The sequence below is a fragment of the Glycine soja genome, chromosome 11 (assembly GCF_004193775.1).
Source record: "Glycine soja cultivar W05 chromosome 11, ASM419377v2, whole genome shotgun sequence".
NCBI classification, from domain to species: Eukaryota; Viridiplantae; Streptophyta; class Magnoliopsida; order Fabales; family Fabaceae; genus Glycine; species Glycine soja.
The window spans coordinates 36,532,446-36,553,364 of record NC_041012.1 but is presented as its reverse complement, the minus strand read 5'-3'; the positions used below and the strand labels follow the sequence as shown (position 1 = coordinate 36,553,364).

The window sequence follows — 20,919 nt, the reverse complement described above, 5'->3', positions numbered from 1 at the left end:
TCTTTTGATCAATTTTCTTAAATTCACACAGTTTTTTTAAAAGAGAGAAATAATATTTAGACACCAATAAATATCAAACACTACATTAGCATCTTTAATTTCTTTTTAAGGTTAAATATGTTTTTGACCTTTGAACTTTTTAAAGTTTTTTTAAATAAATTTTTTACCAGTTTTTTTTCATAAACAATTAATGATGACGTAACGTTCTTTTTATTATATTTAGTGACAATTTATTTTTGAACAGCAAAAAAATACATTGTTAAAATGAAATAGACAATTTATGACGATTAACAACCTCCAAAAATTACATTTGCTTTTTCTTTTCTAGTTTTCTCCTTTCCTCCATTAGAATCCAAGCTCAATTCAAAACCAAACCATATCCAAAATCAAAATCAGTTATATATCCTTCCTTTTATTGCTTGAACAAGACAACAAGCGATGTCTAGTGCTTCAACAAGACAACAAGAAAGCTAGGATGGAAAAGAGTCCCAAACATAACAAAGAGATGAAGATCACTATGCTTAAGCCAACCAATCAGCATACTGGTTGGCTTATCTGTAAGTGTGCTTGAAAGAAATGTTTCAATCCCTAGCAGCCAAATCTCTAATAGAGCTAATAAGAACATGATGAGGGTGCAATCCTTGCAAATCCTTCAAAATGAGATACAAGGAAAAGAGGGAATTTGTTTCAGAAATAATGTTTCTAAAATCGTGTAGAATTCAACATATAGGTTGGTTGTACAACCACACATGCCTAAAAAGCCTTTAATCCAATTGAACCTTATAAGTGTAAAGGACCTAATTATATCATTTTTAAAAAATATGGGATCTAATTTAACCTTTTAATTATAATATTTTATACAAATTAAAGAATATATATATATATTTATATATATAAAGTTAAAATAAAAATAATTCTATTAGTGAAAGACAAAATATTTTATTATTTTTAATTGTATTTATTTTAAACATTTAATTTAATTTTAGTAATTTTAACAATATAAAAGTACTTTTGTAAATTATCCGAACAGTCACTCTTAAAACTTTTGGGCTCTTCTAGAGAAGAGAAGAGCACTTAAATATGTAACATCCCAACACTAAATTAACTAATCTAACAAGAATTTTTCATAATAGAGTTTCTGGATAAACTATTATTCTTAAAGTTATTTAATAGTTTTTTTCAAAGTCAACCTCTTAACTAAATAATGGATTATATCTATTTATGTACATCTTTCCTATTCAATTATTTTCTATATAAGTATCCGTTTTCATAAATACTTAGATACTAAATGTAAATATCTATTCCAACTGCAATTCGAACCTTGAACTATATTCTGTTGAGCTATGTTTGACTCAGTTTTTGTAATACGAGTTATTTATAAGTTCAAACTCAAAAAATAAGAACTTTAAAAATAAAAGAAAAGTTATTTAATAGTCTTAAGTTAAAGAGTTCCTTGAAAGGCAAAAAATCTTGCTCCATTTCGCATTGGTTAGTTCCATATGAGAGGAAGAGAGGTTAAAAACACAGAATGTGCAATTTATTTTTAAAGCCACTTCACTTGGTTTTTTTTTCTTTCTAAAAAGCATTTTTCTCATTTTTTCTTTTAAAAAAAATAAGCTCTTTAATTTTTAAGAACCTTTCTCCGAATATGTTTGGACCCACTTTTTTTTTAGGAGAATTGAAGTTAAAAAAAAAATCGAGTCAAACACTATCAATATGTGATGCAATCGTGACATAGTAGGGGGTTCCAAAATAGCATTTCTCTACAGTTAATAGTTGCTTCAGAAAATAAAGAACTGATTTAACCACAGGGACTTGTTAAAAAAACCAAAACAATAATATTTACACAAGCGTTGGTAATATTAACATCCCCGAGAAAAATGACAGCAGCAAAATATACATATACTTCTGTACTGTACAAAAACATAACTAGGAGAAAGTATACTAACTTCTATGCTCAATGTCGTTGAATTGCTACATCAAAATTTTCTTCCCTCTTCCATGTTTGCTCATTCTATAAACCTGGAAGGTTTTGAGGAAAGAGAACGGAATGGAAGCCAAACAAGTCATCCAAGATGAATCTGAACCAAGAACTGTAAAGAGCACCAAAAAAATGTATACCCGGAGGAGAAAAAAGGCCCTTTCAAATGCGAATGGAGACATGTAGGTGCTTTTTAGTTTCCTCTTCGTCCCCAAAGCCATCTAGCTTGGAAATTTCAATTTATGACCCCCCTAGATTTGCATTGTACTGTGATAGAATTTAAAATTTTTTAGAACAGAGACATAATTAAACTTGAGAACCTATTTCATTCTAGATCGATGCAGAATCCGCCCACCGTCCCATGCTTTACCTTTTTCTTTTTCAATAGCAGATAATAAAATCTGTAACAAATTGGCTGCATCTTCCTCACTTGCTAGTTCCAAGTTTGTCTGAGGAAATGGAAGATGAGTGGCAAATTGGTTCCAACGCACAGATCTGGTTCTGCCACCACTACCACCCTTAGGAGAATGCTGATTTTGCCTCAATAAGGAGTCTGGCCGACTACCAACTATGTGTACAACCCCTTCACTACAGTCGGCATGTATTATATTCTCTAATCCAATCTCCCATTCAATTATCCACTCCAAATCAACAGGGATGCCACGGAATTCAGGCTTCCCTAAGTTTATCAAACTTGCACTGAAAACAACGAGTACAAATCTTTCTGTTATGACAACAAATTTACCAGCTTCTTTAAGGGCTTTGCAAGCCACTAACTTCTCATCTTTGAACTTTAAACCATCATCAGCTTCCACAAGTACTGACGTTCCAACTGCTTCTTCCCACGAATAAGGTTTTAATGGAAATTCACGGCACAGTGGCCTTTGAAGCCGAACCCTAAAGTGTTGCAGTCTTAATTGACTGGGTTTACTACGGTTTCTAATACTGAGTGCAGTTTTTCCCGTAACTTCAAGTATACTAGCAGCAGGTTTAGCCACAAGTCCTGTAATCCCCAATGCAACACCTTCAATAAAGAAAGAAAAAGAAAGCAGTCAGTAGCAAAGCAAAGAGAATATTCCATCTCAAGCAACAATTGCTACTGGCAATTGTTAATGCTGCTAGAAATTTATAAGAGACTTCAAAACAAGTCATTCAAATTGATTCACCAGAGAGGACACCAGGAAGACCATGCCTCTCGGCTCCTGTTACAGGAAACTGGAGAAGACCTGTGAGTCCCTGTAAACAACGTAGGTGAGCAGAAATAACATTAATAACAACAAAAACATATAAAAAACATTCAGATAATAACATTAACAACAATACAGAGTATGGGAGTACAGTATACTCCTATACATAGAAAGCAGGAATAGATGTAGTAGTGGAAAGGAAGAAAACAAAAGTTGAACAAAAATTGCATGATAAAAAATCAAGGAAGATGCTAGTTAGGTTAAGCATCACACTTTTATCAAGTTCAACTGTTAATACATGATATTATATAATTCAAGGGAGATGCTAGTTAGGATCAACATCACACTAAAAATAAAATGGTTCTTGCTAGCAACTGTTTAAGGCTTTAATTTTATTGGTTCTTCATATAAATTATAAAATGAACACTTCAGTGAATATTTCAGTTTGTATTATGGAATAATATCAAGCTCATAATTGTTGTTGGACTTTTCTAAAGGGAAATAGGTGTATTGGGGTTTTTTCTTTAAATTCTGCACGTGTTGGATATTGTTATATATTTAAAGATACTGTATCTTGGGCTTCTTTTCATGGGCCTATTCTAGGATCTACATAATTACTGTAATCAAGCAATTAGGATATCTATAATTATGCTTTTATCTACATGGATTCTTGTTCACAGCTGTATGTCTATATTAAGAATTAATTAGACAGCTGGATGTTTATTTTTGGAATTAATTTTCTAGAAGATTGAATAATTAGGATCAAGATCAGATTATTCCAATTTGATCTTATTTGATTATTATTTTGGGTTAGAATCAAATCTCTGATTTGATCTGATCCCTTTTTCTTTACTTTCCTTTCTGCATTTATTATGTAATTGACAGCCTTGCCTATATATGTAAATCTTTTATTCCTGAATAATATACAAGAATTATTCTTCCTCTCCTATTGTTTTTCTCCTAGCAGTCCCTAAAATCACAATTCTGTTATGTTTTTGTTGGGAATCCATGAGGTAGTGGAATGAATCTCGACTCTTGGAGAACTCCACTGCCATTATGAGAGATAGTGAATATTTGTTGAGATTTTCCTGTGAACACAGGCAAGAGGTTCCAAACCACATTAAATTGAACTCGTGTCTTCACTACTTCTATTTATGATGTTTGTATGTGTTTTATAATTTGATCCTCCTTGTGTGAAGGGCATTTTCCCCCAATAGTTTCTCTTCCCCTCAACGTGGTATCTAGAGCCTAACAAGAGACAACCCTATTATGTGCCTTCCTTGTAGACCCATTGTTCATCAGTGCCAATTTTTTCTTTCAGAAACTGTCTCCTGTTTCCAGTTAATGCCATTGACATGCCCTCCTTCTGGCACCATTTCCCCTTTTCCAGCCTGCACACTGAAATATATCCTCCTTACATAAGCTGAAAGATCCCACATCAAGGTAAATGAACAGGAATGTAGACTATATTCCTATGTTCATGTCCTAAGAAAACCAATTTTGAGGTTTGAAGACCACTGATTGAAATGAAGAGTGAAATTCTTTTCTAAGCATCTGAGCCATGTCCATAGAAGAAACACCGCGCCGTCCATTAGTTTATGAGCGTCGAAAGTGGCATTGGAGAAAATGATTTTTCTGTGCTTCCAAATAGTATAAGTCAGAGCTAACCACCACCACTGCCATCTGTTTGTTTGCAATCCTTCATACACTCCATGAATATGCTGTATAAAATGCTGTCTCGGATGATATGGGAAGGCCCCCACCAGATTCACCCAAGACACCGCTTCCCACAATAAAGGGCTAACTTTACTGCAATGAAAGAATAAGTGACTTGCACTCTCATCCGCTAATCTGCAAAGAGGACACAAATACTCCTGCAACTCAACCGTTTCCTTTTCAAATTGTCTCTGGTTGGCAATTTGTCTTTGATTAACCTCCACGCGACCACTTTTGATGGTACCCTGAGCTTCCATAAATCCTTGTACCCTTCATCCTGCCCCTCACCTGATATGCCTTCCCTAGTTACCTTATAAGCACTCCTAGCCGAATAATTGTCACTTGGCTCTGCAGTCCAGATCCACTGATCGTGCAAATCCTGCCTGATTCTGAACCCTTCAACTTCTTGAAGGAAAGCGACCATCATGTCTATCTCACTATCAAACAATGGTCTTCTCCACTGAAATTGCCACTCCCACCCTTCTTCATTGAAAGCTCCTAATTGCTGAATGAATTGGTGTTGCTGAGCCGATATGATGTATAATCTTGGATATTTCTCTGACAATTGAGTATCTCTACCTATCCACTTATCCTCCCAGAATTTAAACTTGTCTCCACACCCGACCTTCCACAAAGTCAACCTATTCAGCTGTTGTCCCTAATGTGAATGATGATTTACCATCTTCAGATCCCTCCACCATAAGAATTCGGTGCTAGCCCTCGAAGCTTCATCTAGACTCCTCCACCCTCCATATTTTGATTCAATAATTCTTGTCCAAGTCTCCTCCTGATTCTGAAACAGGTCCCATTTCTACTTTCGCAGCAATGATACATTGAACGAAGTGATATCCTTCACTCCCAGTCCTCTTTGTTCCTTTGTCAAACATACCGTTTCCCACCGGATCCAAGGAATCTTGTTTTGATCAGCCTCCCTACCCCATAAAAAATTCCTCTGTAGTCTGACTAGCTTGTCGGCCACCTATCTGGGGACCCTGAAAAATGAGAAAAAATAAATCGGAATGAATGTTAGCACTGAATTTATGAGAGTCACTCTCCCCCCAAAAGACAAATGTCTCTGTTTCCATCTCGCTAATTTTCTCTCGCATTTAGTGCTTATAGGGTCCAAGTTTGAAATCTTCTGGGATTGGCACCAATAGGGATGCCAAGATATGTGAAAGGAAAAGAAATCAATCTACAATTGAGATAGTTGGATGCACCATAAGTCCACTGATCCGACACACCAAAGGTCCCGTAGCTACTTTTAGCAAAATTTATCTTTAGCCCAGATGCAAGCTCAAAAGCACGCAATATTGCTTTGATTGCTCTTACATTCTCCATAGTTGCCTCTCCCAAAAATATCGTGTCATCTGCATACTGGAGCATGCTAACTTCAACCTTCTTTGTGCCCACTAAGAAACCCCTGTAGAGCCCTCTTTCAATAGCCTTTGACATTAGACCGCTCAATCCTTCAGCAGCAATATTGAATAGAAGAGGTGATAGAGGATCTCCCTGTCTTAGCCCTTTCTGCGGTAAGAATTCAGTCGAAGGGCTTCCATTTACCAATAACGAGATAGAAGCTGATTTTAGACATCCAAGTATCCATTGAATCCACTTCGAACCAAAGCCCAATCTCCTCATCATGTAAATCAGATACTCCCAAGACACCGAATCGTATGCCTTCTCATAGTCCACCTTGAACACAATGCACGGTTTTTGACATCTTTTAGCCTTTTCGACTGCCTCATTTGCACTCATCACACTATGGAGCATATGTCTGCCTTCTATGAATGCTGACTGTCGTTCATTAATGATGCAATACATAACCTTCTTCATTCTATTAGCCAACACCTTAGCAAGAATCTTGTAAGTAACACCTTATCAGTGAGATAGGCCTGTAGTCATTCAACACTTGAGGGTCCGTTACCTTCGGGATTAATGCTATGAAAGATGCATTCAGACCCCTCGGGAAGACTCCATTAACATAGAACTCATCAAAGAATCTGAGGAAGTCTGGTTTGATGACATACTAAAATTGCTTGATGAATTTGAAATTAAACTTGACAGGAAGTGTTAGATATTGTCAACTATTGGGATACTATATCTCAGGCTTCTTGTCACGGGCCCAGTCTAGGATATACATAATTATGGTAATTAGGATATTGGTTATTATTTTATTTATTACCCAATGTTTATAATTATATATTTGTTTCATTCTTATATATATTTTCTTGTTATCTTTTGCGGTACCTACATAGCCAAAGCATCATCCACACTTAACTAAAGTGAGAGAGGAAATGAGGCATGGCAAAAGTAGGAAGGGGAGCAGCCAAAAAGTTTAACAAGTATCTCACATCCTTTTATGTAGAACATCAACGCCCATCCAAGAATTCTGTAGACAGTGTTGAGTGTTGTCATAAATGAAATATCCTCAGATGTCTGAAAGTTAACTTTTATTTAGAAGAATAAGGGAAACAATGATTGGACTCTCCACCACATGGTCATAAAGAATCTGATAACTTGTCAAATCCACATGAATGATTTTGTTACATTTTTGCATGCCCTTCCTATCTAGTGCTTAATTCAAATTTTCATTTTAAGTAGAATGGGAAGAGTAAATATCAAACTCTCAATTACTTTATAATCTCTGATACCATACCATATAATGAACCAGAACATGGATGGTTTTATATCTAGCATGTGTCATCTCTAAACCCATTGTAAAGAGAAAATGCTTTTCTGTCAATGTTCCTTTTGGGCATCCCACACTGTGGAAAGGGGAAGGGATGCACCAATGAAAGCTCACATTTTTTGGAAAGAATAAACATGAAATAATTGACATACCTCTAAAACTTCATTAATTACACCTTTACTGTCAGAAGCTACAATTGCCTGGTGTTTTTCCATCCTTGAAACCGCTTGGTCATCATATGTAAATGCAACAATACCCTAGAAAAAATAGGCTAGCAATGATTAAAAAAAGTAAATCACTAAATCTTATAAATCAAACATTGATTACATCAAACCAAGAAACACCTTGCGTGCAGCTTTACTGAATTGAGAAGCTGCATCACTAATAGCATACACTGTGTTGCTTAAAAGACTAGTGGTGCCTTGAGCCATGCCCATAATAAGTCCAGTAGGGCTCTGTAAATTGAACCAATAATGATAAAATAGTGAGTTATGCAAGGATATCATAAGTAAATAAATAAGGGCCAGCGTATAGGACTTTTACCCGCACAATGCTCTTTGCAGGCACAGACAAGAAATCTCTAATGCCAAGCCCCATGCTCCGTGCGAAACCCAAGGGATTTCCAATGACACCAGCCGAACCAAACAACTTCAAATTTAGGAAACAATACAAGGTTGTTACACAGATGTGAAACTGGATTGTTTAATGCAATACATTAAGCCATAATAGTAATAATTCAACAAAAATTAGCTCATTATGTTTCCTTGCAACCTTACTATTCAATTAGCTGAATGCTTGAATGTAAGGAAATTAATCATTCAACTAGGAACAGATCAAAATATTTTCAACTAAAAAGTTCTAATCCCAATTCAAATTTATTAAGATATGAGCTACATTAATGACCACATCAATAGAAAGAATGAACATATAGATAATTCACAATATTTTAATGAATTTTGGGCAGGCATGCATAATTAACATTTCTAGCCTGAATAGTGAAGATACATGATTTTCAAATATAAATTGTTCTTTTACCTTGTAAGTCTCATGAAGTAGTTGGCGGTTGTAATGCCTAATTAGAATCTCCTGAATGGATTCCCAACTAGCCATATGATGTGCAATGATTAAATCCTTTAGATAAATATGTGCTCCCTCAACATCAGCAAGAGCCATAAGGCCTCTCTGTAATTATTAATAATAAGTTGTTAAAAAATAAGCCACTTTATAAGTGAGTTCATTCTCATTGGTACTCTACCAGTGAAATAGAATACTACTTACATGTATAAGAAATTCCTTGGATGTGAGGATCCTATTCCGAAGCATCCATGGGGCACTGGAAAAACTGCATATGTACAGTTTATGTCATATTTCTCAGAAAAAGTATACGTAGAAAACTGAATACTGCAGTTGGAAAAAAAAAAATGAGCAAGTGACCTTAAAGTCAACTTGATTGGTGACAATTCAAGCATTTCTATATAAATTTTCTTCTGGGTTCTGGCCAACAGAAAAATTTCCTGCCATGGGGCTCCAATTGGAACAACGGAAGGTAAAGATGCAATCCTTTTAGATTTTTCATCGAACATGGGGGAAATTCTTGGAGAACATTGGTGAGCACTTAATCTGAAATTCTCACTAGTTTGAACAAATGAGGATGAATTCTCTAGTGACACTCCATCATAGGGATCTGAAGATGGCATGATTCCATATTGCATCCCTGAACTGACATTCGTGAAAAACTCAAATAAGCTTAATATGACTTCTTGTTCAATCTCAAGACGGAAATCTTCCATCCTGCAAGAATTAAGCATAATATGATAAGCATTGACTTTAAAGTACAAAAACAACAGAAAAATCAAATCATTAACAGTAAAATGTACATATTTAACAAAGTTAGAAGATAGAAACCTCAATTTTATGTATTCAAATGAAATAAATGAAATGTCTTTTTTCCTCCACTTTGATATTTCTAGGCAGAACACAGGGACAGAAGAGCTGCTCATTTGATTTAAACTTTCAATTCTTGTTCTCGTACCATCATCCCTAGATTTCATATGATCAACATGACCAGATCTGTATCCACTATCGAAGGACAACATAACAGGATATGGAGTAGAGCGCAACTGGTTATCAATTTGTATGAATAATATCAGCAAGGAAAGACATTGACGATCCAAACTTTGCAGTAGATTCATTTCTACATCCTTAATACAGGCAAAAAGCAATTCCTACAGAAATAAAATTATGATTAACAGAAATAATGAAGGAGAAGAGATCCAAAAATAAAATAAAAAAGTTGCTAGTTCAATTACCTGTGGGTATGAATCAATCAAAGAAATCCCAATATATGGAACACAAATTGATATTTTCTCCTTGTATTCTGAAGCCCTAACTAGACTGTGATCACATAACCTTTTCTCTGTAGGAAGTGGAACACTTGATTTCTTCACATCATTAAAGATATGGTAATTTGAATCAAGAACACTAAGAACCTGAAAAAAAAAATATACATATATATACACACACACACATGAAGGAAAGAAATGTAATTTTTCAGGTCACAGAGATGAAATCAAACTACTATTAAATCACCTTTGTTGCTCCCTCTGCATGCACTGATAAATAGAAAGTCCTCGCAGGCTTCTGAAATCAACATTTGCATAAGCCAACATTAGAATATAGAAATCGTGGAACCTAGACTTCAGTGCAAGAATTTTGTATCTATCAAATCTACAGACTTCAAACTTGTATTTAGACAAAGTTAAAATATCATATCATTCACGTCAACAGAATAGCTCTGATCAGCTTGTTAAATCAGCTCCCAAAACCTCTCCTATAATTACTAAAAACAGATGTTCTTAGGAACAATTCTCTGTTGTTATTTCATCATTAACAGATACTGTGCAAAGAGGGAGAAAAAAGTCACTTAAAAACTTGTATTTTAATCATAGGCAATGCACCTATTTTTATATAAATCATGTAAACACGGGTAATAATTACAGATATCCTAAATCTAATTCCTAATTACCATAATTATGTAAATCCTTGTATTGCCTAACTACCATAATTAAAGACATCTAACAAAAGCCAAGCCAACAATTCTAAATGTAGAACTTTTCATTATGTAAATCACAAAGGAATAATGAATTACATGCTAAGAGGTAATAAGTACAAAAAGAAAAAAGGAGATACCCTCATCATAAGAGAATGAACCAATGAGTTGTAATACTAATAAGTACCAAATAGCAGAATAAGAAAATAGGAAGTCAGAATATTTGGAGGATATCTCATAATATCATGATTATATATCACAAAACAGTTTAACATGACCTCTGAGAAATAGTCTCCATATTTCCAAATAACAATTTGTTTCCCTATTTAATTAGGAATGAGTCTTATGCGTATAAGGTTTACTTTTTTTTTTTTTTGTATTGCACCATTACACAACATGTATTTTATTTTTTAGAGTTTGTTCTTTCCCCCACTCCTCCCAGCCCCCCAACTCCATACCTAAAACCCTATTAATTTCAATTATTGAACACACAACATGTTAAAATCATCCAATGAAAGGAAATAGACCACTCTTACTGTTTAGAAATTAAAAAGATAGTTGTTAAAGATTTGCACTATACAAATGATGAACAAAAGGAACATAATGTCAAAACATATATATTTTTTTACGTGGAAAATGTAAAATGGTACCTCAGAGGTTGATGGCAGGTAGACAGGCACATATTCTTTAACATCGTCGAGGTCATATGATCCCAAAACTCGCTCTCCAGGTACCTTCAGTTTTGGTTATCATTTTAACGTCAAGTAATTTGAAGTTTCCATTTTCTAAACGAAAAAAGTTTTACCTCCACAATAAGACGACGAGGATAGCAGGGTTCATCCCAGGTGTACGGGCAAGAAGTATAGGAGTGAATGACTGTGTCAAACATTTCACACCTCTGCTGATATATTCTCAATCTCTAGAAAGTACCAAGAACAACACAATAAATTTCAATCAACACGGGATTAAGAACTTTTTTGGCTCATAACATTAGTAACTGCACAAGGTAAGTACAACCAGCACATTCATAATTTTTTGTCTATTAATGCAATACACAGCGGTGTCGTAAAAGAACAATTAATGCTTTGTAAAATAAATGGAATGACTTTTGAATTGGTTTTGTAAATTAAAAAAATTAAATTCAATATAAATTAATAATCCAATATTGACATTTGTATTCACTAGAACATAAATTTTCAAAAATTGATAATCTGTTTCATTTCCTGGAGAAGTATATTTCGTTGAAATGTTTGTCTAATTCTACTAAACCTGCACCTATAAACTGATATAGAATGATAAAGAAAATTCTTATGTATAGAGATAGATAGATGCATTTCAAAAGGTTTTGGGCCAACAGAGAAGGAATCTTGGTGGAGAAACTGTGAAAGGAAAATGCTAAAAAGCAAGGTAATAGATAAAAAAATACTTTAAAATCTTGCATGGTGCTGTAAAAACTAAAGATCTACATTGTGAATTGCTTGCTTTTTCATTCATTGGTCACAATATATAATACAAGGATATAGACTTAAAGACAAATGGACTGGGCTTAAGGCCCAACCACATAAAACAAAAATAACATATTCTAACAGGTGCAACAATGTTGAAAACAGGGCAAGGTATTGAAATGCTAAGAATGAGAAGAAAAAAAACTTTGAATGAAGCATGATCTAAATCATTTGAAGAGTTTTACAAAGATACTGGAACAAAGAATGGAGAATGTGTAACATATATAAGCTCACCAAAAATAGAGAAAAAAATGAGATTTGGATCAAGTAAGATGCATTAAAGATGAAGGGAATGTTTTGGTCACAAATCATGATATCAGAGATGGGGAATTATTTTTATAAACGTTTCAATGATGGTCAAGGTTTGGATCCTAATATGGAAGGAATAGAAATCTAAGAGGACAAATGGAATTTGGCTTATTATCGTAGATTGGAGACATTAAAAAGGCCCTTAAGAAGATGGATAGTGGTAAAGTAGTTTGTCCAAAAGGTATCCCTATTGAAGTTTGAAAGTGTGTTGGAGAAAACGGTTTTATCAAGCTCACTAAGTCTTTCAACGAGATTTTTTAGGAAGGTCTAGAAAACAAGTCATTTACCTTTTACTGAGGTTGATGAAAAGGTACCAAAGTATAGGAAAATACTTGCATATGATTTTTATTGACATGAAAAAACTCTCCCTCTCTCTCTCTCTCTAGACAAGAGGAATATGACTTGGAAGTAGAAATAAGAGAAGATGTTATATCACAAGTTCTTGCATATGATTTTTATTGACATGGAAAAACTCTCTCTCTCTCTCTCTCTCTAGACAAGAGGAATGTGCCTTGGAAGTAAAAATGCACAGGTGATAAGTTCTCCGTCATTGAACTACACTCAAGGCTATTCGCACCAAAATTCTTATAAAACTAGTGGTTCCCGAAGTTCATATGGCCATGGCGGTGGTCGCGGTGATTTTTCTAATCGAGGTGCCGGACGTGGTGGTGGTGACTCTAACAGAGGACGTGGTGGTGGTCAATTTGCCAACTTCCAGTGTCAAATTTGTCTTAAATATGGACACATTGCCAATGTTTGCCACTTTAGGTTTGATATGAATTTTCAGCCCCATGAGTCACTCATCTTCTTTGATCCTACCACATTTCAACCCATTCCCTACTCCATTGGTTCAGCCAGAGCCTCCAATACCTGGATTAATCCTAATTCCAAGGCTGCTATTCCAGACCCCAGTCAACCCAGTGTTATGCTCACAAATTCTTCTTCTCATGGGAGTGGTCCTGCTGGCTCTACTTGGATTCCAAACTCTGGAGCCAACTTTCATGTGACTGGTGAATCACATAATATTAAACAATTCACTCATTTTGATGGACCCGATCAGATTTTCATAGGCAATGGAGAAAGTTTAAGTATCTCTAGTGTTGGTTACTCTTCCTTTGTGTCCCCTAATGATGTTGGCATTACATTTAACCTTTACAAATTAATACATGTTCCTTCAATTTTGAAAAATTTGTTAAGTGTGAGTCAGTTTGCTAAAGAAAACTCTGTTTTCTTTGAATTTCATCCTCACTTGTGTCTTGTGAAATCTCAGGAGACCAATAAAATCCTTCTTCAAGGTGTTGTTGGTGCTGATGGAGTTTACTCCTTTCATAATCTCAAGCTTCAAGACAACTCTCCTCTGCTGTTGTCTACCTCAACCTCAATTTCAAATATTGGCTTCCTTAGTTTAGTTGTTATTGTTAATAATAACTCTAGTGTAGTTTCTTCTTCTAGTACTGCTAATCTTTGGCATGCTAGGTTAGGTCACCCTAATGGTCATGTAATGAAACTTGTCTTCAATCATTGTAACATTTCTCCATCAAATAAAAATTTCACAAGTTTTTGTTCTTCATGCTCTGTGGGAAAATCTCATAGATTACCATCTCACACTTCTATTTTTGTTTACTCCCCAATGGAGCTTATTTTCACATATTTGTGGGGACCTTCTCATTTGACTTCATATGCAGGTTATAAATATTATGTCTCTTTTATTGATGTCTTCTCTAGGTACATCTGGATATTTCCTATAAAGTCCAAGGCTGAAACTATTTCTGTTTTTCAAGCTTTCAAGTCTATGGTTGAATTGCAACTTAACACTAAAATCAAGAGTATTCAATCTGATTTGGGGGGGGGGGGGGGGGGGAGGGGGGTGAATACAGACCTTTCTCTACTCTCTTAACTTCTTATGGCATCTCTCACAGACTAATATGCCCCCACACTTATCACCAAAATGGTGTGGTTGAAAGAAAACACAGACATATAGTTGACTTGGGCCTGACATTGTTGCATCATGCTTCTTTACCCTTGCAGTTTTGGGATTATGCTTTTTTTTTTTGGAAGGCAAAATTATATTATTATTAATATAAAGACATAACAGTACCAGAGGTACTGAGATAGCAAATACAAGGCACTGAAAATGCCACCTTCCAAAAACAAATACCCAACAAAACCCACCACGAAAGGAAATATTACAAGTTAACCAAAGGCCTCCGGAAGAGTGATAGACCAATGGTTAAATGGAATATTGAAACCTTTTTCTGAAACTTTAAGCCAAGAACAAGCATGAAATAGAGCATCATCCATCACTTTGAGAGGTTCAAATGGGGTGCCCTTAAAAAGGAGGGAATTCCTGTGTTGCCAAATAGTACTAGTTAGAGCAATCCACCATATACACCTCCTATTATGATTCCTCTGTGTCCCAAAGCCCTCGCAGAATTGAATAACATGTCTTGCTGGGTCAGTTGAGAAAGCTCCTTTAATTCGGGTCCAGCTCATAAATTCCCACCACAGCCCTATAGTCATTCTGCAATGGAAAAAGAGATGGCCAGCCTCCTCCTGGTGATTTCCACAAAGGGGACACATAGTATCTTGTAGAACCATGTTTCTCCTGAGCAAATTGGCCCTGGTAGGGAGTCTATCCCTAAACAATCTCCAAGAAAACATGTCAGCCCTTGGGGGGATTTTAAGCTTCATTAGAATTGGGATTATGCTTTTACTACAGCTATCTATCTAATTAACAGACTTCCCATTGCTTCCTTCAACTTTGTCATTCCTTTTGTTACTCTTTTTAATATGGATCTTGATTATCATTTTCTAAAAACCTTTGGTTGTGCATGTTTTCCCTTGCTGAGACCTTACCATACGCACAAACTAAATTTGTCCTCATCTAGCAGAATATACATTTCCCACAAAGGTTACAAATATTTGGGGTATTCCTCTTCCCACAAAGGTTACAAATATTTGTCCTGATTTGGCAGAATATACATTTCCAAAGATGTTTTGTTTAATGAATTAAGGTTTCCCTACTCTGATTTGTTTCCCTCTTCTTCTAACCCCATTAAGAATCTTGATTCCTCTTCAGTATCAATCCCAACCTATCTCCACCTTTTGTTACTCCTACCCCTCAATCCTCTCAAATGTCTCCCTCTCATTCTCCCTCTATACCTCTTGTTCCCCCTGGTTTTTCCTCTATACCAACTCATTCCCCCAAAATCTCTATTCAACCTCAAATTTCAGAGTCCACTCCCTCTGGTGCATCCATTTCTATACCAGTTGATACACACCTTATGCAAACAAGGTCCAAATTTGGAATTCACAATCCTAGACTACATCCCTCTTTATTTCTTACTCATTCTAAGCCCAAAACTATGAAACAAGCTCTGGAAAATGCAGATTCGCTTGCTGCTATGCAGCAAGAGTATGATGCTTTGCTGAAAAAAAGAAAATGTTGATGGTACCATTAACATGTTCAAAGAAGGATTGGTAGCCAAGGAGTTTCATCAAATTCATGGATTCGATTTTCATGAGACATTTTCTCCTGTAGTCAAGCCTGTCACCATTCGAATTGTTCTCACCCTTGCTCTGTCACATGGGTGGAAATTGTTTCAAGTTTCAACTTGATGTGAATAATGTTTTTCAAAATGGGTTTCTTGAACAATCTGTTTTTATGATACATGTGAATCATGCAGGTTTTGATGATGCCAAAAAAAATTTGCTTGATAATGATTGTCATCATAAAAAAAGGGAAGAATGTGAATGTATGAATACATGGTTTTGATGATGCCAAAATATATTCAAACAAGATTACTTCAAGAAAAATTCAAGGATTAAACAAACAGAGATTGTTTCAAGATTAATTTAAGGTCAAGCAAACAAGATCAAGAAAAAGATAAGGCCTTAGTTTATCTGTTAAAAGAATCTCACTAGTTGATCAATTTTGGCCTCAAACAAATTATTTTCAACAACTCAAGGCACTGGTAATCGATTATCAGGCATTGTAATCGATTACCAGAGACAAGTTTGCAAATGAGCTTTTCAAAAAGAGTTTTGAAATTTGAATTTTGAATCTTGTAATCGATTACCAGATGTTTGTAACCGATTACTAGTAACGACACTTCAGAAAACACTTTGAAAAGTCATGACCCTTCAAAATATAACTGTGTAATCGATTACCTGAATCCTGTAATCGATTACCAGTGAGAAATTTTAGAAAAACTTTTTGAAAAGACACATCTCTTCAAACCATTTTGAAAAGACACAATGGGCTATATATATATATGTGTCTGACTTCGAAGAGCGAGAGATTCAAAGAGAATTTAATTGTCAAATCCTCTCTCAACAACTATTGGCCAAACACTTGCAAATCTATTGAGAATTCTTTTAGGATCTTCAATTTGTATCATCTACTCTAAAGGAGAGAAATCTTTCTGTTCATCTTGAATTCAGTTGTAATCAAGAGACTGGTTGTCTGGATTGTAAGGATTGTAATCAAGAGACTGGTTGTCTCTTGGAGAATCTTGAACACAAGGGTGAGGGATACCAAGGTGTGTTCAAAGTTTGTAAAGGATTTACAGAGATAGTGAAAAATCTCAAGTGGATTGCTTGAGGACTGGACATAGACACGAAAAGTGGCCGAACCAGTATAAATTGAGTTTGCAATTCTCTCTTCCCTTATCTCATTTATGTTATTGCAATCAATTTTGTTTTGCACGTTTAAAGAACATCGATTAAATTGATTGTTGCTTCTTTTTCTGCATTCTGAGCTTACCTTTAAAAGGGGATTAAAGTTTGTTAGTGGAAAAATTGTGAAACTTAATTCACCCACCTCTTAAGTTATTGAGGCCACTTGCCCAATAATACAACCCCCTAGTTTTGAAGTTTCAGATAGGTCTCTAGTCTGCAAGCTCAACAAAGCTCTGTATGGCTTGAAACAGGCTCCAAAGGCAATGGTTTGACAGGCTGAAATCTACTCTGCTGCAGTTTGGATTTGTTGGGAGCAAGTGTGATTCTTCCCTTTTCATCTATCAACAACAAATGCATATTGTCTACCTTTTAGTCTATGTGGATTTTTTAGTCTATGTGGATGATATCATCATCACAGGTAGCTCTGCTTCTCTAATTCAGCAGCTCACAAACAAGCTACACACTGCATTTTCCCTCAAGAAACTTGGTCGTCTGGAGATCAAGTATCTATCCAATAACTCCATATTGATGACTCAATAAATATATTCGTGGTTTACTTCACAAAACTCACATGGCTGAGGCTCATTCTATTTCTTTTCCCATGATCTCCAATTGCAAGTTATCTCGACATGGTGCTGATGATTTTCATGATCCAACTCTATACAGGTTTGTAGTTGGTGCATTACAATATGCTACCTTTACTAGACCCGAAATCAGCTTTGTTGTCAACAAAGTTTGTCAATTTATGGCTGCCCCTCTAGACTCTAACTGTGCAGTGGTGAAAAGAATCTTAAGGTATCGCAAACAAAAAGTCACTATCAGGTCCAGTACTGAAGCTGAATATCGCAGTTTAGCTCAAACTTCGACTGAGTTAACTTGGATTCATGCTCTCTTAATAGAATTACAAGTTCCATTTACTCCTGTAATCTTTTGTGATACCGAAAGTGTTGTCTCTATTGTTCACAATCCTGTGTTTCATAGTCATACAAAATACATGGAAATTGATGTCTTCTTTGTAAGAGAAAAGATTTTGGCCAAGTAGCTTTCCATTATGCATATTCCAGCTCTAGATCAGTTGGCTGATGTACTAACACAACCTCTTTCTGCAACATGATTTGAAGTTATCAGAGGCAAACTCAATGTGAAGAGTGTTTCTTCTGAAAACTCTTCCCCTTCAGTTTGAGGGGGGTATTAGAGTATGTACTTGAACAACTGTGAAAACAGTTTGGTAGAATGATTGTAAGGGCTGTTAGCTTTTGCTAACAACACCACTCTAGTGTTAGACAGCAGATTATGTGTTTGTACGGGCCGTTAGCCTTTGCTAACTGTACCTCACTGATATTAAGAAGTCAGAGTCTGTTAGTGTTAGTTTAGAAGAGTAAGAGGTCTATATATATCTCAGTTGTAACACTCTAACTAACTTTCAGATCAAAATAATATCAGTTACATTTTTTTTCCTCGGGTTTTCTCTCTTTCTTTCTCTCAGTTTATCGAATGCATAATATACAAGAAGAAATTGATGTAGCATCGATTGAGGAAAAATGACAGAAAATTGGCTAAGGTGGTTTAGACACATACAGAGAACATTAGATTGCACGGTTTAATAATTAGACTAAATGGCATCATGTGATCCATATGACCGACCAAAAACGAATTTAGAGGAAATTGTAAAGATATATCACACGATAAATAATATTCCTGAAGCCATGATTTTCAACCAAGCCAAAAGGCGTCGTGTGATCCATGTACTGCCGGCCTCACATAGGAGGATAAGGCTTTGTTGTTGTTTCGGTATTAAGATAGATGCATTCACATGATAATTTAGAGAAAGCTTAGCATACATATCAACATAGGGAAACAACCTAAATCTTATTATAAAAGCAGTAACCTTTCAGGGATCAGAAAACAATTCAACTAGAATTCTAACTACTGAAGTAATGCAACTGAAACAAGAGACAGACCTCTTTTGAGAAATTATCAATTCGGTATGGCATATACCCTGTATCATCATCTGACAAAAGAATCAAGTTGGTCCCAGAGTTTCCTTTGATGTTTCCAACTATTTTTTCATCTCCCATAGATATGTCAGCATTTTGCACTTCAACTCGTATCATGTTTGAAGTTCCAAAAACATAGTTCCTCATTTTCAGTTGTGTATCGCCCAGATGGTCTGGTAAAAAGCTTCCAGACCACTGCCATCCAGATTCATTATAACAAATTGAAACAAGCAGCTCCCTGTGTCATATTAGAATACAAGTAGTTTGAACTAGTGGGAAAATGAGATAAAGATAAAATGCAAAAAAGTATGAAAAGTGTGCCTGAAAGCAACCTTCTTTGATAGTGGTAGCAAGCAACTAGTCCAAGTAAAGACAATATAAACTTTCCAAGATACATACCTGGTTGTATCTGTCCAGTGAAGATGATCATGTTTTCCTATTCCTAAATAAAACACGGCATCAGTGCCTTTCTGCTTATAAGATATTTCCTTGCTGCATGCATTGCTGATTACATATCTGCATATTTAGATAACAATAATTACAAGAAGGAAGCACACTAATATAAACAACTATGTATAATCCGTCTAGAAATTTGTCATGCTAAAGGTGTTCATCACAAGGCAAAAGAATGGTTTTCAACTACAACACACATCCTCATATGAACATCCTTTTGAATTAAAGGGTGCATAAATCTGGTCAATACAACAATATCCATGAAGACCCATATGTACCTAGGCTGAAAAGTGATTGCATTTATCCTCCCAGCATATTGTTCAGTAACTGAGTTACATGTCATAGCTAGAATGAATGCAGAATTTGAAGTCAACTGAGGAACAAGGATAGTGCTTGAACCACTTGGTGGTAGCAGAGAAAATGGATTTGACCACAGAGAATATGGCAACTGTTCCTTGGCATCTTCAGAAAAACATCTACATACTTTAACAAAAGCATCATTTACAGAGGAATCAGGGCTTGGAGAATAAATGCATGGCTGAACCTTCTCACGCTCATGATTACCAGAACCTGAATCCTTCCAAGTGGACTGGATCTTCGAGCTCAGCATACTCTTCAATTTTCCTGAAGAAGAATTTCGAAATATAGAATCAATTTTGCTGTGTTGCCTTCCCAAATTCTTATGGTAATTACCAATAGAGTTTGCACTACCATCCTCTCTGTAAGAAATGGTATGATTCTTCATATAACTCCTTGGGTTATGAGGAACTTCCACGGGTAATTCACGGTTGGATGTAAGCAAAGAAAGACCATCCTTTTTATATGATAATGTTTCATTTTCACCTCCGTCAAAATAAGAAGGAATGACAAATTCCCTTTCATTGGTTTCACCAGTGGCTTCCGTTACGCACAGGGGAAAACCCATACAGTTATATAAAATAAAGGGAACAAAAAAGATGAGTTCCCTACTACCAGAATAAGCATCCATCACTTTCTCTACAGTAACATATACTGGGCCTACAGGTAAGAGCAAGAGAATACATTTAAGGATACATTCACAAAACTAATACAAGACAAAAGTTTACAAATAAATCAATTACCATTAGAACTATTTGGTTCAAATATCAGGGTTTCAGAAAATGAAAACTTGGGTTCAGTGAACTTTGCCATTGTGCAGAAAGTTTCTAAACGAGGAAATTTAAAATTAGAACATTTAAATCCATCAATGCAGATCTCCAGTCCTAGGTCATGTGAGGGATCAATATGATATACAGAAGTTCCCACCTAAAAAAAGAAAATATGGGAAGTCTTTAGAATGCTGCACCACTGTAATGAACAGATGTAATACACAGA

The 20,919-nt window shown here is 35.4% G+C and overlaps 1 protein-coding gene across 6 annotated transcripts in view; it reads right to left on the bottom strand.

Annotated features, from left to right (window-relative positions):
- Nucleotides 1-1,778: 1,778 nt before the first annotated feature.
- Nucleotides 1,779-20,919, bottom strand: part of LOC114374374 — a 51,341-nt gene continuing 32,200 nt past the window's right edge. For 4 of the 6 annotated variants that reach the window (XM_028332011.1, XM_028332014.1, XM_028332016.1 and 1 more), the window contains 17 exons: nucleotides 20,667-20,850; nucleotides 19,845-20,583; nucleotides 19,513-19,629; nucleotides 19,078-19,351; nucleotides 11,428-11,541; nucleotides 11,273-11,356; nucleotides 10,163-10,213; nucleotides 9,883-10,062; nucleotides 9,479-9,798; nucleotides 9,008-9,364; nucleotides 8,852-8,915; nucleotides 8,609-8,755; nucleotides 8,117-8,221; nucleotides 7,918-8,028; nucleotides 7,726-7,830; nucleotides 3,148-3,217; nucleotides 1,779-3,005 (listed from right to left, as the gene is read on the bottom strand). In XM_028332011.1, coding sequence (XP_028187812.1) covers nucleotides 2,302-3,005; nucleotides 3,148-3,217; nucleotides 7,726-7,830; nucleotides 7,918-8,028; nucleotides 8,117-8,221; nucleotides 8,609-8,755; nucleotides 8,852-8,915; nucleotides 9,008-9,364; nucleotides 9,479-9,798; nucleotides 9,883-10,062; nucleotides 10,163-10,213; nucleotides 11,273-11,356; nucleotides 11,428-11,541; nucleotides 19,078-19,351; nucleotides 19,513-19,629; nucleotides 19,845-20,583; nucleotides 20,667-20,850 — 3,726 coding nt within the window. In that variant the 3' untranslated portion in view covers nucleotides 1,779-2,301. The remainder of the gene's footprint in view (nucleotides 3,006-3,147; nucleotides 3,218-7,725; nucleotides 7,831-7,917; nucleotides 8,029-8,116; nucleotides 8,222-8,608; nucleotides 8,756-8,851; nucleotides 8,916-9,007; nucleotides 9,365-9,478; nucleotides 9,799-9,882; nucleotides 10,063-10,162; nucleotides 10,214-11,272; nucleotides 11,357-11,427; nucleotides 11,542-19,077; nucleotides 19,352-19,512; nucleotides 19,630-19,844; nucleotides 20,584-20,666; nucleotides 20,851-20,919) is intronic. The other 2 variants (XM_028332012.1, XM_028332013.1) reach the window with 2 other exon arrangements.